The sequence below is a fragment of the Solea solea genome, chromosome 10 (genome assembly GCF_958295425.1).
Source record: "Solea solea chromosome 10, fSolSol10.1, whole genome shotgun sequence".
Taxonomy (NCBI): Eukaryota; Metazoa; Chordata; class Actinopteri; order Pleuronectiformes; family Soleidae; genus Solea; species Solea solea.
The window spans coordinates 14,787,228-14,800,257 of NC_081143.1; the positions used below are offsets into that span (position 1 = coordinate 14,787,228).

General features: G+C 41.5%; 1 protein-coding gene across 4 annotated transcripts in view; it reads right to left on the reverse strand.

Annotated features, from left to right (window-relative positions):
- Window positions 1–6,496: 6,496 nt before the first annotated feature.
- tbc1d1 (TBC1 (tre-2/USP6, BUB2, cdc16) domain family, member 1) overlaps window positions 6,497–13,030 on the reverse strand; it is a 43,986-nt gene continuing 37,452 nt past the window's right edge. For all 4 annotated transcript variants that reach the window (XM_058640505.1, XM_058640504.1, XM_058640503.1 and 1 more), the window contains 4 exons: window positions 12,564–12,723; window positions 11,511–11,680; window positions 8,398–8,574; window positions 6,497–7,983 (listed from right to left, as the gene is read on the reverse strand). In XM_058640505.1, the coding sequence (XP_058496488.1) occupies window positions 7,714–7,983; window positions 8,398–8,574; window positions 11,511–11,680; window positions 12,564–12,723 (777 nt within the window). In that variant the 3' untranslated portion in view covers window positions 6,497–7,713. The remainder of the gene's footprint in view (window positions 7,984–8,397; window positions 8,575–11,510; window positions 11,681–12,563; window positions 12,724–13,030) is intronic.

The following is a 13,030-nucleotide window of genomic DNA, read 5'->3' on the forward strand; positions in this document are numbered from 1 at the left end:
AAATTTGGCAATACGTCACAGTTCAAAGTTCACATGGCTCGTTTTTATGAACAAAAAGAAAAGAAAAAAGGCTCTATTTTGTGACTTCTGCACAAGTATTGCTAATTTATTTCACTACTAAAAATGCAATATAAAATGAATGACTTTGACTCAACAGCATCATGTTTATTTTTAATACATAGACAAAAGTTTGGTTTTGATTTTTTTCCCTTTTCAGATTACATTAGTAATATTAGTAACTACCGATTTTCCCTCATCAGGTTTGTTTGTGGCCTTTCATTTCATAAGAGTTAATGAGCTCATAAATCAGTTGGGGCTGTCGGCCCACTGTAACCTCAAATTAACTCTTATCTTACATCTGTTTTGCGAAATTTATTACACCAGTTTACCGTCTCACACGCAGACTGATTATTTTTTACCTTCAAATCAATACAACAAAGGAATTACAAATGAGGGTGACCATAGAAGAATGCCTGTTGTCATTCCGACAAAATGCCTTGTGTTAGTTTGCGTAATGGTTTATCACTTGTGTAATTTAAAACAGCCACATGATGACAGGATGACAACTAGAAAAGAAGAAAAAAAAAAACCCTCATCAAGGAGAGAGCAGAGACGAGAGAGAGTGAGCGAACGTAAGCTGCGGTAAGAAGCAGAAACACACTGTTAAATTACAATAAATGCACTCAGTTAGAGGAATCACACACTGCTATGTTTCACTGAACACAACATTATGCAACAGTGACAAGTTAACTGACGTTTGGACACGTGGTCACTGCTGCAATGTCTGCCTTATATGATGAAATATACACACACACACACACAAACCTGTTTTTTTTATATCTCGGTGAGGACACGTCATAGACATAATGCATCCTCTTATCTTAACCATCACAACCCATGGTTTCCACTCTACAGGCTCGACTCAGCCACATGGTTTTCCATCACACGAACTAGTGAAGAGCAAAGCACTTGTTTTCACTGTCACTGAATCCTTAGAATCAGTTCATTGAAAAGATGAGTTCAGTACTTCCTGCATGACCAGAGCACAGACTCCGTCTGACACAGTCACTGAACTGAAACACGGATGAACGGGGTTCTGATGCTTTAAGCACTTGCATTGACTTCCATTCATTTGTATAACCTAAATAGAGTTATTTCCCTTACTTGAACCAAACCAAAATTCTTAGCCATAGACTTAACCAGTTCCTCAGGTATTAGGTTATGCCTTCTTAGGTTCAAGTTGTGGGTCATAAAGTGGTAACAAAGTGCGTGCACTAACACACACACACACACACACATGCAAGGATATTGAGCCATGAATGTCAACAGTGTCAGTAAAATGAGCAGCAGATTTTATTGCTTCCATCACTCAGAATGATGCCGGTGCTTCAGGGAAAGTAGCAGCTTATCAGGATTTAGTGCTGTCGTTGTGCTTGACGAGCTGTTACTGACACAGTTTGACCCTTTGTACTGACCGTCGCACTCTCATCTCAGCACATAAAGTGATGTTATGTGTCTTAACACAGATTGTCATTAATAATTACAGCCATCCACTTTGTGTGCCACGTTAAAGTGTGACTGTTCGCTTGGTTGGTGTGTAAGGGTGTCCTCATACAGACATAATTATTCAGACTGTAAACAGCGTGACTCTGTGGACAGCAGCTTCCATCCCTCCAACAATGGTTTGATGTCAAACCAGTTTTTACTTAACTCGTAAAATAGCTCAACCACTGGTGCTACAATCAGCTTGTGGGCAGTTATTATAGGCTGTATATTAAATGTGGACATTGTGATGTAGATGTTCCCACTGAGAGGAGAACAAACGATTAAGTGTGGTTAGTGCATACGAACAGACACCAGTGTGATTGACAGCTGGTATCGTCCAATAGAACTCCCGGTTGAAGGCTTCTTCAAAACACGAGTTCGGATTCCTCATGCAAAACAACATAAAACTGAAACATGTGAAAGCAAACAACAACAATCTGTATAAAGTATCAGTGAGTCCATGGTGGAAGTGCATGATCAATAATTGATCAAACATGTATGTGTGAAAAGAGATAAAGATAAATACATAGACATACACAGGCTTGGTGCTAAATGGAGATCATCATCATCAGCAGCAGCAGCAGCAGCAGCAGCAGCAGCAGCAGCACACGGGGTTAGGAACAGCGGTCAGAGAACAGTGGTCAGGTGTTCCCAATCAGCTTATGGACACCTCAGCTACACACCTGCAAGACAACCCCAGCACAGTCCACTGCACACTGGACTGTGGCTCTGGGGCTGTCACAGTGGATGAAGATGATGATCTCCATAATGACTAACCACCATGGACAGACACGAAGAGACTCCTTCTTGTTTATTTAGAAGAAAACAGACAAGCATTTTTGTGGGAGGAGTCAGATTATGAAATGAATTTGTTGTGTTATTGTAAAAACCTTCACTGATCATCGTGCAAAAATCCACGTGAATTTCTGAAATGACTGTTCTCTTCTCATTCTGTCCTCCAACTGAAACGTAACTATGGGTCCTTTTGGCCAACCCCTGCATACGATTTGAAAGTAAATGGTTTGTATTTATATAGCGCTTTTCTAGTCTCGATGACCACTCAAAGCTGCTTTATACTACAGTTTTTTGCCATTACCACCCATTCACTCACACACTTGTGCAGAATCAAACCCACAACCGTCGAGTTGAAAGACACGTCCCTCTACCACTGAGCTACCATGACTCCCTCCCAAAAAGAGTGAAAAGTGAAAACTGTCCACACAAAAATCTCAGATTTGAACCAACTAAAAAAATGGAATATGGGTCATTTGAGTGCATTTGCAGCAACGGTTGAACAAGGGGCTTTTTTTGCATGGAGTTTGCATGTTCTCTCCGTTTGTGTGTCGGTTCCCTCCGGATTCTCTGGTTTCCTCCCACAGTCCCAAAACATGCAGATTTGGGGATTAGGTAAATTGACTGTAGGTGTGAGAATGAATGGCTGCTTGTCTCTCTTTATCTCTCTTTTTTTTCCCCTGGGATCAGATTTGTATTCATTTTGTCACTCCAGGCTAAAGCAAGCGCACCTAGAAATGTAAGGACATCACGCCGAAAGAAGAAGAAATCTATCATCTGTACTGCACCGCTGACATCATACATACTGGGCTGAAAATCCCAGTGTGAGGCCTTGACAGTATTAAAGTTGGGGTTGTAGGAGGATACATGCATGTGGTGGAGCTGAGAGCAGGGCAGGGCAGGGCCGAGGTAGAGTGTGGAAGGGTAAACAGAAGCCAAGTCAAATAAAACAAAACGGCACAACCCCTGGCTGTCTGCACGGCTTGGCAAAGACTAGTTTAACACACACACACACGCGCACTCACACTCACACACACACACACACAAACACACACACAGTGTGGATACAGAGTGTACACACACACACACACACACACACACGCCCTGTTTACACACAGCACAGGCAGTATTCTAGACTCAGGGTGATCCTGCTTCCTGTCAGCTCACTCAACCAGGGAATTAAAAGAAAATCTCCCAAATCATCACGATGCTTGTGCCCTTTTCACACCGTAAAAAGTAGCAGCTCTGACCCAGCAGGTGTAATTGGAATTGCAATGTGACGGTTAAAACATGTGTCAAAACAGTGACCCACGCGTAATCTCTCATGGAAATTCCAATTTGCCATTATTTATCATTTATTTATTTAATTGAATTTATCATTCAACAGTAACACAAACACACATATACCAAATCTTGGTTGTTACATCACTGCAGGATTACTGAGCCCACTGCGCACACACACACACAAACACACACAATGGGCAGGGCTGCTGGGCGGGTGCTTATGTATCTGACAGAAAAGCCAGGAGCTTGTCAGAGATTAGCTGTATTGAGCCTCAGCGAGGATGTTTACGGTCATCTGCAGGGTGTGGCATGAAGTTTACCTGCCTCATTAGTGCAGGAGGGGGAGGAGGAGGAGGAGGAGGAGGAGGAGGGGAGTGGATATCATGGAAATAACCTGAGTCCTTTTGTTGCTGCCTCATGGAAATCTCCATTCAGCTTTGACTGGTTTGGATCCAACAACTGGCCACTGTAAAACAAACTTTAAAACAAACAAACAAGTGATTCGTGTAAGACGTCATTTATTAAAGTATTCATTTTATTATCATTTTCTGCTGGGTACTGTTTTATCCTGTCTGTGTTTACACTCATTAACTCATTAACACTCGGACGGATTTTTTTCCAACCTTGTCTACTCCTGGAGCTGATCGCTCAAAGTTCAATAAAAATAAACTGAGATAGTCAATAATCAGACATTTAATCCCGAGCACATATTGTAGGTGATCAAGTTAGAAAATCACATTATGAATGTATCTCTGGATCTGGATACAAGAATATAGACAAAACCTAAATCTTATATAGACTTTATACTGTATAGTAGTGTTGCATTCACTTTTGGCATTACAATACACACACAATCCATGGAGACCAAAACCTGGTTCTAATGAGGCAGAACCAAATTTTTGCAGGACTGGTCAAGTTCAGGGTTAAGGTTTGAATTGTGGTTAGGTGAAGGTTAAGGTTAGACATTAACTGGTAATGATTAAGGTCAGGGTCAGGGTAAGGTGTCGGTGCATTTGAGTGCATCACCGCAGGTAGTGCTTTATTTATTTATTTACTTACTGAGACTAGAGGGCACATTAGTTCAGTCCAACATGTGATTTCTGCTCTTCTGGCCTCCTGACCTAACTCTCCCTTTAGACAATGTTTTTGGGTCTTGACTCACTCCTCGGGAAGATGTCGGACTGGTGACAGTGTCTGTGTGCTGTCAGAGCAGAGAGTGTGCAGTGATGAGAACTGCTGCTGCTGCTGCGGGAAATCACAGTGAGGTGAGAGCGAGGGGAAAGGTACAGGAAGCTCAACCTAAACAATGGACTCAAAGACACAGACAGGTGATCATTCTCTGTCAGTTCATTTATGTGCATGAGCAACATCTGTCTGTCTTTGACTGAGGACATGATACATTTCATCATTTTACCACGTATCCTTTGTGGGTTGAGGGGGAGCAGGAGCGAGTCTCAGCTGACACTGGTTGAGAGGAAAAGACACTGGACAGGTCACAGGTCACCAGCCAACCTCATGCAGAGACAAACACTCTCATTCACTATGGTCGTTTTAGAGTTCCAATCTACCAAACCATACACATTTATAGCTAATTATATATATTTTGGCCTGTTTTACTGAGTTACAATTTCACTACTATCTTATTTATTATCATTTTTAAATCCAGCCGATTATAATTTTGGGTTTTTTATTATTAGGATTTGGCCTCTTTGTGTAAACTGAATCACACTGAGTCACAGCAACCAAAACAGTAGAATATGGGTCACTTGAACGCCTTTGCAGCAAGTACAGTATGTGTCATAAGTGCACACAAATACAAATAGTTTGATAGTAAAAGTAACGGTAAATATAACAGTTTGTATTCATATAGTGCTTTTCTAGTCTTGATGACCACTCAAAGCTGCTTTACACTCCAGTTTTGCTATTCACCCATTCACTCACACTTTCATACCCTTTCACACACAACAACACACAGCAGGGACCCAAGGACACATCGGCATGTAGACTAGTGGAGACGGGAGTCGAACCCACAACCTTCAAGTTGAAAGACGACTTGAGCTACCATCAAAGTGCGTCAGTGCAGGGAGACCTAAACGTGATCATTTTGTGAAAAATCATACACTGAGCCTAATTAAAAAAAATGAAATGTATATAGCTCTACTGTAGACACATACGCACACATAATGAATGACTTCATTATAGTTATTTTCGTTACTTTTCATCCCTGGCTAATAGGCAGCTCTGGCCTGAGCAGCTGGTTGATTAATGGTTGCACTCAAAAAGGATCTCAAACAGGTTCAGGAATGTGAGCAGATTTTGCTGCGAGCTCTGTGTAATTGTATCCTCCTGTTACTTTCTTGTTTGGACTTTGAGGAAATGCATTCTTCAACAAAACAAAACAAAAAAAATGAAAAGAAAGAAGAAAAGATCAGATGGAGGGGTGGGGGGGGGGATTGGGGGTTTGGGCTTGGGTCGGCACAACACGTCCATGGCAAGTAAGATGCTTTAAAGTGCGCATAGAAAATATGGTTCAAATTACTGGAAAAATAAAAGCCTTTTGTTTGTCGTTATAGTTGTGCTGTTGGTGTTCCGTCTGTTGTGCATGCTTTAAGGTAACAGATCACCAACTTGCCCTAACATGTTCTTTCTCTTCTTCAACGTCGGAGTTCCAGGAAACAAACACATGTCTGTGTTTTAAATACTGTGTACGGCATAATTCCATATGCCCCAAACCTTATAACAAGTCCATAGCGTTCAAAATGAGTGGCATGTTAAGACAGGAGGACGCACCGTCCCCTTCACCAGCTCTAACTATCAGACACACGCGAGTACAAACTGTATGCACCGAGAAAGAAAAGACACCTGGCTTCAGATGTGTTGAATGGTTATGAAATGTATTTTACAGTACATCACATTCAAAGAAATGAAACAAAACCATGTGCAAGGAGAGTCAGGAGTAAGAGCAAAATGACTTTACAGTGTAAATCAGTGGAGTGCATAGGCGCACAAAGACACACAGACAGACACTCGGTTGAATGATTTCAGTGTGTTGAATACAGTAAATGATTTACAGAGTGTCTCAGCAGCAGCACAGGTCTCCAGAACTGAAGTTTAGATACACGTTTGTTTTGCAGCGACAAGTAATCAATCAGGCACTCACAAGAAAAAGAAAAAAAGAAGGTCCGTGTGTACTTAGTCTCACAAAAAAAAGAATCACAGCAACTGTTTCAAGTCTTCTGCTGAAACGGCATCCATTTCCCTTCCTACTCTGGCGAATCAGCGCATATCCAAAGGTGAAAAACAGGATGTGAAATGGACTGGATTTATTGTGTGACTCTTCCTGTCGGCTACTGTAACTCAAAGTAATTTAAAAAAGCACTGGATCGGGAAACTGTGGAAGACTAGAAAGAAAGAAAGAAACACCTCTGAATATGAGAACCACCATCCTGACCCAGGATCTTAGATTATTTAAATAAAGGTTCATTCAGATTGGGTTATCAGACAAAAAAAAACCCCTACAATCCTCACTCGTCCCTTCATTTCACTTTCTGATCACTTTTCTGCAAATACTGTATGTCACTTTCGTTCTCCTTACTAACAGAGCATAAGGACGATCCATAACATATCGTTTGAGGATATCGTCGGAGACTTTCAGCTTGTTTTACATATAATACAGTCAGTCTTTGGGATATTTGAGTCTTGTTCCGCACGGCACAGTTTGACTAACCCTCTAAAACACATGAGCGACACCACTCACAAACATTAAAAGATACAAACATACAAGTGCAGGTGCAAATGTAACTGCTTTGTTTTCACAGCACAGGCTCAGGGAGACAGTGCTTTCTTTGGGGACGACTGGTCAAACATTTATTTACATTTGTTAGACACCTGGACCAGGGCATTTGTGGAATTACAGGACTCAAGCACGCCATACTTTCATTTTTCCCTCACACATTTTGGTTGTAACCTTTTTTTTTTATTAAAACATTCTTGAGCCTGGAAGAGGACAAACGTCTCCCTCTTCCAGAGTCTTCACCAGGCAGCTTCTCCTCTGGTTGACTTTAGTTTTTTTTTTACATTTATCATATGTAGTTAAGAACCCTCTGGAAGCAGGGAGTCCCCAGTTCTGTTTGTCTTTGCTGCTGCTGAGGCCGAGTGCCTTTCAGTAGGTGAAGTCAGTGTCTGTCCATCGAGGGAGTTTTGTAAGCCAAGTTTGGTGAAGAGGTCCTGGAGGCGCGTGACCGTGCTCAGCAGCTGCTGCTTCTCCTCCTCCAGTGCGGATACTTGCTCTTTCAGTCGACCCTCAGACTGGACCAAAGCCTCCAACTGACTCTCAAGACTGTGCACACGAGCATGGGACACCTGGTGGTATGGGGGACCAAATTGGGGTTAAAATGGACAAAAATTGGGCTTAGGGCTGGGTCAAAATATTGATTTGGTGATATATCGTCGTCCTTCCTCGTGCGATACGATAATCGATACACCAGGGCAAATATCGATATTTGAATTAACAAATTAATGGTGGAGAAAGCTAAGACATGCTCCATCCACGTTCAATACAGACTTTATGTACTTTGTTCTCTATATTGTGAATAAATAGAGAAATCCTGCACTTTTAACTTTTCACGTTTTTTCTTAAGCTAGACAGATATCGTGATGCATCGCTATATGATTGTCTTGCAGTATATCGATTACCACAGAATCGTTGCATCGTGATATAACTGGTACCGTGGACCATGTTCCCACCCCTACTTTGTGTTTGTGTGATGTTCGTACCTGTAGCTCCTCAAGCAAGTCCATGTTCTGCTGTCGCAGGCTCTGGTTGGTTCTCTCCAGCTGTGCGGCTCGCTGGTTTTGGTTGAGAGTTGGGGGCGTGTCCAGCAGCTCATCCTGCAGGACGTGGTACTCTACCTCATAAGCTTGGAGCTGCTTGGACAAATCCATCTCATAAACCTTGACAGAGAAAGTTTACAAAGCTTAACATTTTTGGAAATCCACAAATCTATCAGAAGTCCACAAATCTACAGACTACTTCAGTTTCCATCACATCAATTACAATAATTGCAAAGGCCTTGATGTCAGCTCACCTGTTCACAAAGATGTGCTGCCAGACAATTTCATTTACCTTCCGGTTAAACAAGTAATATGTTTGGCTAACCTGTAGGTGTGTTGAAAACTTGAAAGATCACCTAACTGTTTGTTTCTTACCTCCTCACAGTGACGTCTATTTTGATCTCTGACGCAACCCGCTGAGTAAAAAATGTTATCAACACTGGAGCGATGGCCATCGCTACGGTCAATCATTGACCTACATGTCCCAGATTTATACAACAGTAAAAACAAACAATGGAGAGAGATGTTCTGTACACATGGCTCCACACATCCTGTACACTCCCTGTTTTTTTGTGTGTGGCACAACTGTGAGTCACACCACGGTGAGCATATAGACCGTCTGACGTGAAGTGACACTGGAGGGAAAGTGCCGGCAAGCTACAGTGTGACTCGACACCCTTCTGCTATCATGTGGAAATGACAAGGTAAATGCACGCTTCCTAAACTACAGCTTACCTTGATAACATCTCTGCATTATGCGCTCGATGTATCAAAGACAGCTGACATTCGACATTAGCACACATGTCATTTTTTAGTTCATTTATATGAGGCTGACTTGTAAGTAAAGTAATGACACAGCGCGATGCTGTTGACTTTGACAGTGGTTTTCCCTGCTTTTTCCCCCCACAGATAATGACTCATGGGGTGAAAGGTTAAATGACTTCACCGACACTCCACCCATCAGCTGCCCTCATCGCTGATACAAGCAAAGGGTGTGGCTCGCCCTGTTAGCCGCCGTCACTCAAGCACAATACCATTTTTTATTGTCTTGTTTACCTATACAATGAACAGTGTAACAGGTTCAGTCACTATCTGTTAAGTCTTTTTTTTTTTTCTTGCTTCCAGTTATTCTCCATGGCTGAAAGATGTAATATGTAGCATTTCTGGATGAAAATGCTATCATTCCGGGAGTAATTCTTTTATTTGCTTCATAATCTTGCCCCTAACTATCTTTGTGATCTGCTCCAGCCTTATGTTCCCTCACAGTCACTAAAGATCTGCAGATCAGCTCCTCTTAGTTGTCCAAAAAACAAGGCTGAAGCTTAGAGGGGACTGAGATTTCTCTGTTTCAACTCCTAAATTGTGGAATGAGGTCCGACTCCACATCAGGCAGGTCCCCACACTTCTCGTTTTTAAATCTCGTTTAAAATATTGATTTTATTTGGCTTTCAACCCAGAGTGAGTTCTGTCCGTGTTTTAACTTATTTTCTTCTTCTTTTATTGTCTTTTACGTGTGACTTATGTATTGTTGATCTTTCATAGCCCTGCTATTGTTGGTGTTGTGTCTTGTATACTGCACAAATGTGCTTTATAAATAAAATTGGATTGGATTAGAAGACTAACCTTATGTATTTTGTTGCGTAATGTACTTATAAGACTGTGTAAAAGTCTGCACCAGCGTTGTTGCTTTTATGTCTGTCACAATTCTGTGATAACTGTCATTTGGATTGGTCAGTCTTTGAGTTTAATGTGTATGTAATGCTCCAGCATGTCTTGAATAAACCTGGCTTTTTGGACCTTTTTCACATGGTGTTATTCACAAACACAGGTTTTTACCAGTATCATTACTTAGGGTTCCCAGTCATTCAGCAGTTTGATGGGATAAACGCTCTTGTCCTCATCTGCACCAGTGTCAGTGTGTGAATGTGAGAGTGAACGGTTGTTCATCTCTGTGTGTTTGCCCTGGAAAAGACTGGCGACCTGTCCAGGGTGTGCCCCTGTCTTTTGCCCAATGTCAGCTGGGATTGACTCCATCCCCCCCTGTAACCCTCATTAGGAGGATAAAGTGGTAGACAGTGAGTGTCTGTTCTATTTTTTTCTTCTTTGTTAACAAAGAAAGAAATAACCAACTTAGAAGACAAGTACTTTCTAGGTAGCCGACGCCTGATTATTGTTCTGTGGCAGAGGTTGTTGTGACAGACTACTTTCATTAACAATCAAATTGCTTGTGTCAGACATGAAAACAAAGACATAACACATGCTTAGAGCTCATTATCTCCAAAAGAATTTTCAAAAGAAAAAGAGACTGACTCATGTGGGTTTTTTTAAAATGTGATTTGATACATAAATTGAAAATAAAATAGAAATGCCATACTTCTTTGAATTTGTTTTTTAAAAAGTAACCAGTAAGCAGCTCTATCTACGTGAACAAAGTTTTTTCAATTTTTCAAATATTCAATTTAAGCAATCTGACCTGCACAGAGTTGTCTTACTGTCCAGAAACAGTAGTAGCTGATCAACCGTGTCTCTTATTTTCCAAATGATTGTGTTCTTCAAACTATACTTGAACAATATGCTCTCCAAAATGAAGCTCCAAAATTGCTCCTGCTTTCAATAAACAGAATAGGTCAAATACATAAATAAAAACAGGATAAATAGGAGGACGTTTACATCAATCCATGCATATTTAATTTACTGCCAGAGTTCTTTCAAAGTCTTGAAAACGAAAACTCCAGAACTGCTTTTTGTTCCCGCCATGTTTCTATCCATTTCTGGCAATAATAAACCACCCTTCTTGATCGGAATTAAATTCCTTTCTGAAAGGGCTGTATTGCACCAGAATGTTTGAATTTGTGTGTGTTTACATGAAGCCTTCTTGTTCATCAGGCACTTATTACAATGATTTGTGTCCATGTAAACATAGCTGCTGTTTACCCCTGATTTCCAAGCAGATTAACAATTTTTTTAATGAAATACATCTCAAATGTTGCTGTGTATTCCAGTCGTGTCCTGAGGTAGTTGCACTTATATCACTACAATCTGACTTGTTTTCTTACCTGGTTAATGGTCTTCTCCATCTGCACCAGGCCCAGGTTCGGCAGGGTGGTCTTGATGAAGTCAACGATGGACTCGAGGTTGTCGTGCTGCAGGATCAGAGGTTTGTGGCTTCCCAGCAGACTCAAGGCCACTTTGAAGATGACCTCTGACCCTTGCAGGAATAACATATCTGAGGGCCAACAAAGAGTGGAAGATAACAGAGGAAAAAAAAAACCCAAAACAAAGTGGATAGATAGTGGGTCAGAAGAGGTTGTGCCATGACGTCTTTTAAAATTACATAATGTAAAACTGACTGACAGGTGCACACAGCACAGCTTATTGTGTTGATAGGGGACTTAAAGAGCTTTCTAAATGATAGATGCTTTTACGTAAGAAGAAGAATTAAGCAAATATAAATATAGGCCAGGGTGAACATAGAGAAGAGTAGGTGTGTGAGTTTATGTGTGTGCTTTTATGCATCAGGGTGGGGCAGCATTGCATGAGATCATGCAACAGATTAAGGAATGGGAGTGGAGCCCCATATTCAGTATAATGTCAAACACTCTCAAGTGTTTCGATGCCCACACATGCACTCAAATGAGTACTTTCACTGAACTTTCACTGAACTTTCACTCTACCAGGGGTGGAGTGGCTCAGTGGTTAAGACCAGTACCCTGTGTGCGAAAGACATCATGGTCACAATGGTTGCAAGTTCGACTCCACCCCCTGGCTGATTGTAATCAATTCCATTGTAGCTCGTTTTTGAATAAAAGCGTCTGCTAAATGACATGTAATGTAACCTAAAGCTACCCCTATCGTTATGCTCAGATGAGCACAAGGTGCCAGTCAGTCGGCTTCAGTGTGTGAGCACCATGTCAGAATCTCAGCATGACAACAGGAGGGACGTGAGGCTGTGTTGCAAATGTGTTTGCATGTGCATGACTCACCTCATTTCCTCTAAAAAAAAAAAACCTTTAGTCTTTTAGATCGTGAAAGAAGAAACATATGAAAAAGAGACCAACACAGCAAAGGTATTTTATGTGAGTGCAGATCAATATATTACTGTAGCTTACCAAAGACTCTGGCCACGAAGCCGAGGGGGAAGTGCGAGGCGAAGGCAGTGAGGAACCATGGGGTGGCATATAAGCTGGGTCCGATTTCTTGCTGCTCCAGGTGGGTGTAAAGATCCCTGTGGTAGTCATGAAGCAGCCGCGACAGCTGGTACATCTGAATCTGCCATGAACATGCCACATATACACTTAATTTTATTGATCTGACTGGAAGAGTATATGGTTTGGACATGGTTTAAGTAGGTGGCAAACCAGATATAACGACCACTATCATGATCAACTATGCAGGCCATGGGACCTATGTTACCAGGTATAAACTGCCTAAGGTGTGTAATTCATAAATATAAATGAGTGTCCGTTACATTCAAACCATTGTCAAGTGAGTTCACAGAACACTGTTTGAGCCTGTTGGCTCCGCTGGACTGTCTCTGTATTTCGCTGTATCGAGCAGTGTTTTGAATCTTGTGTCA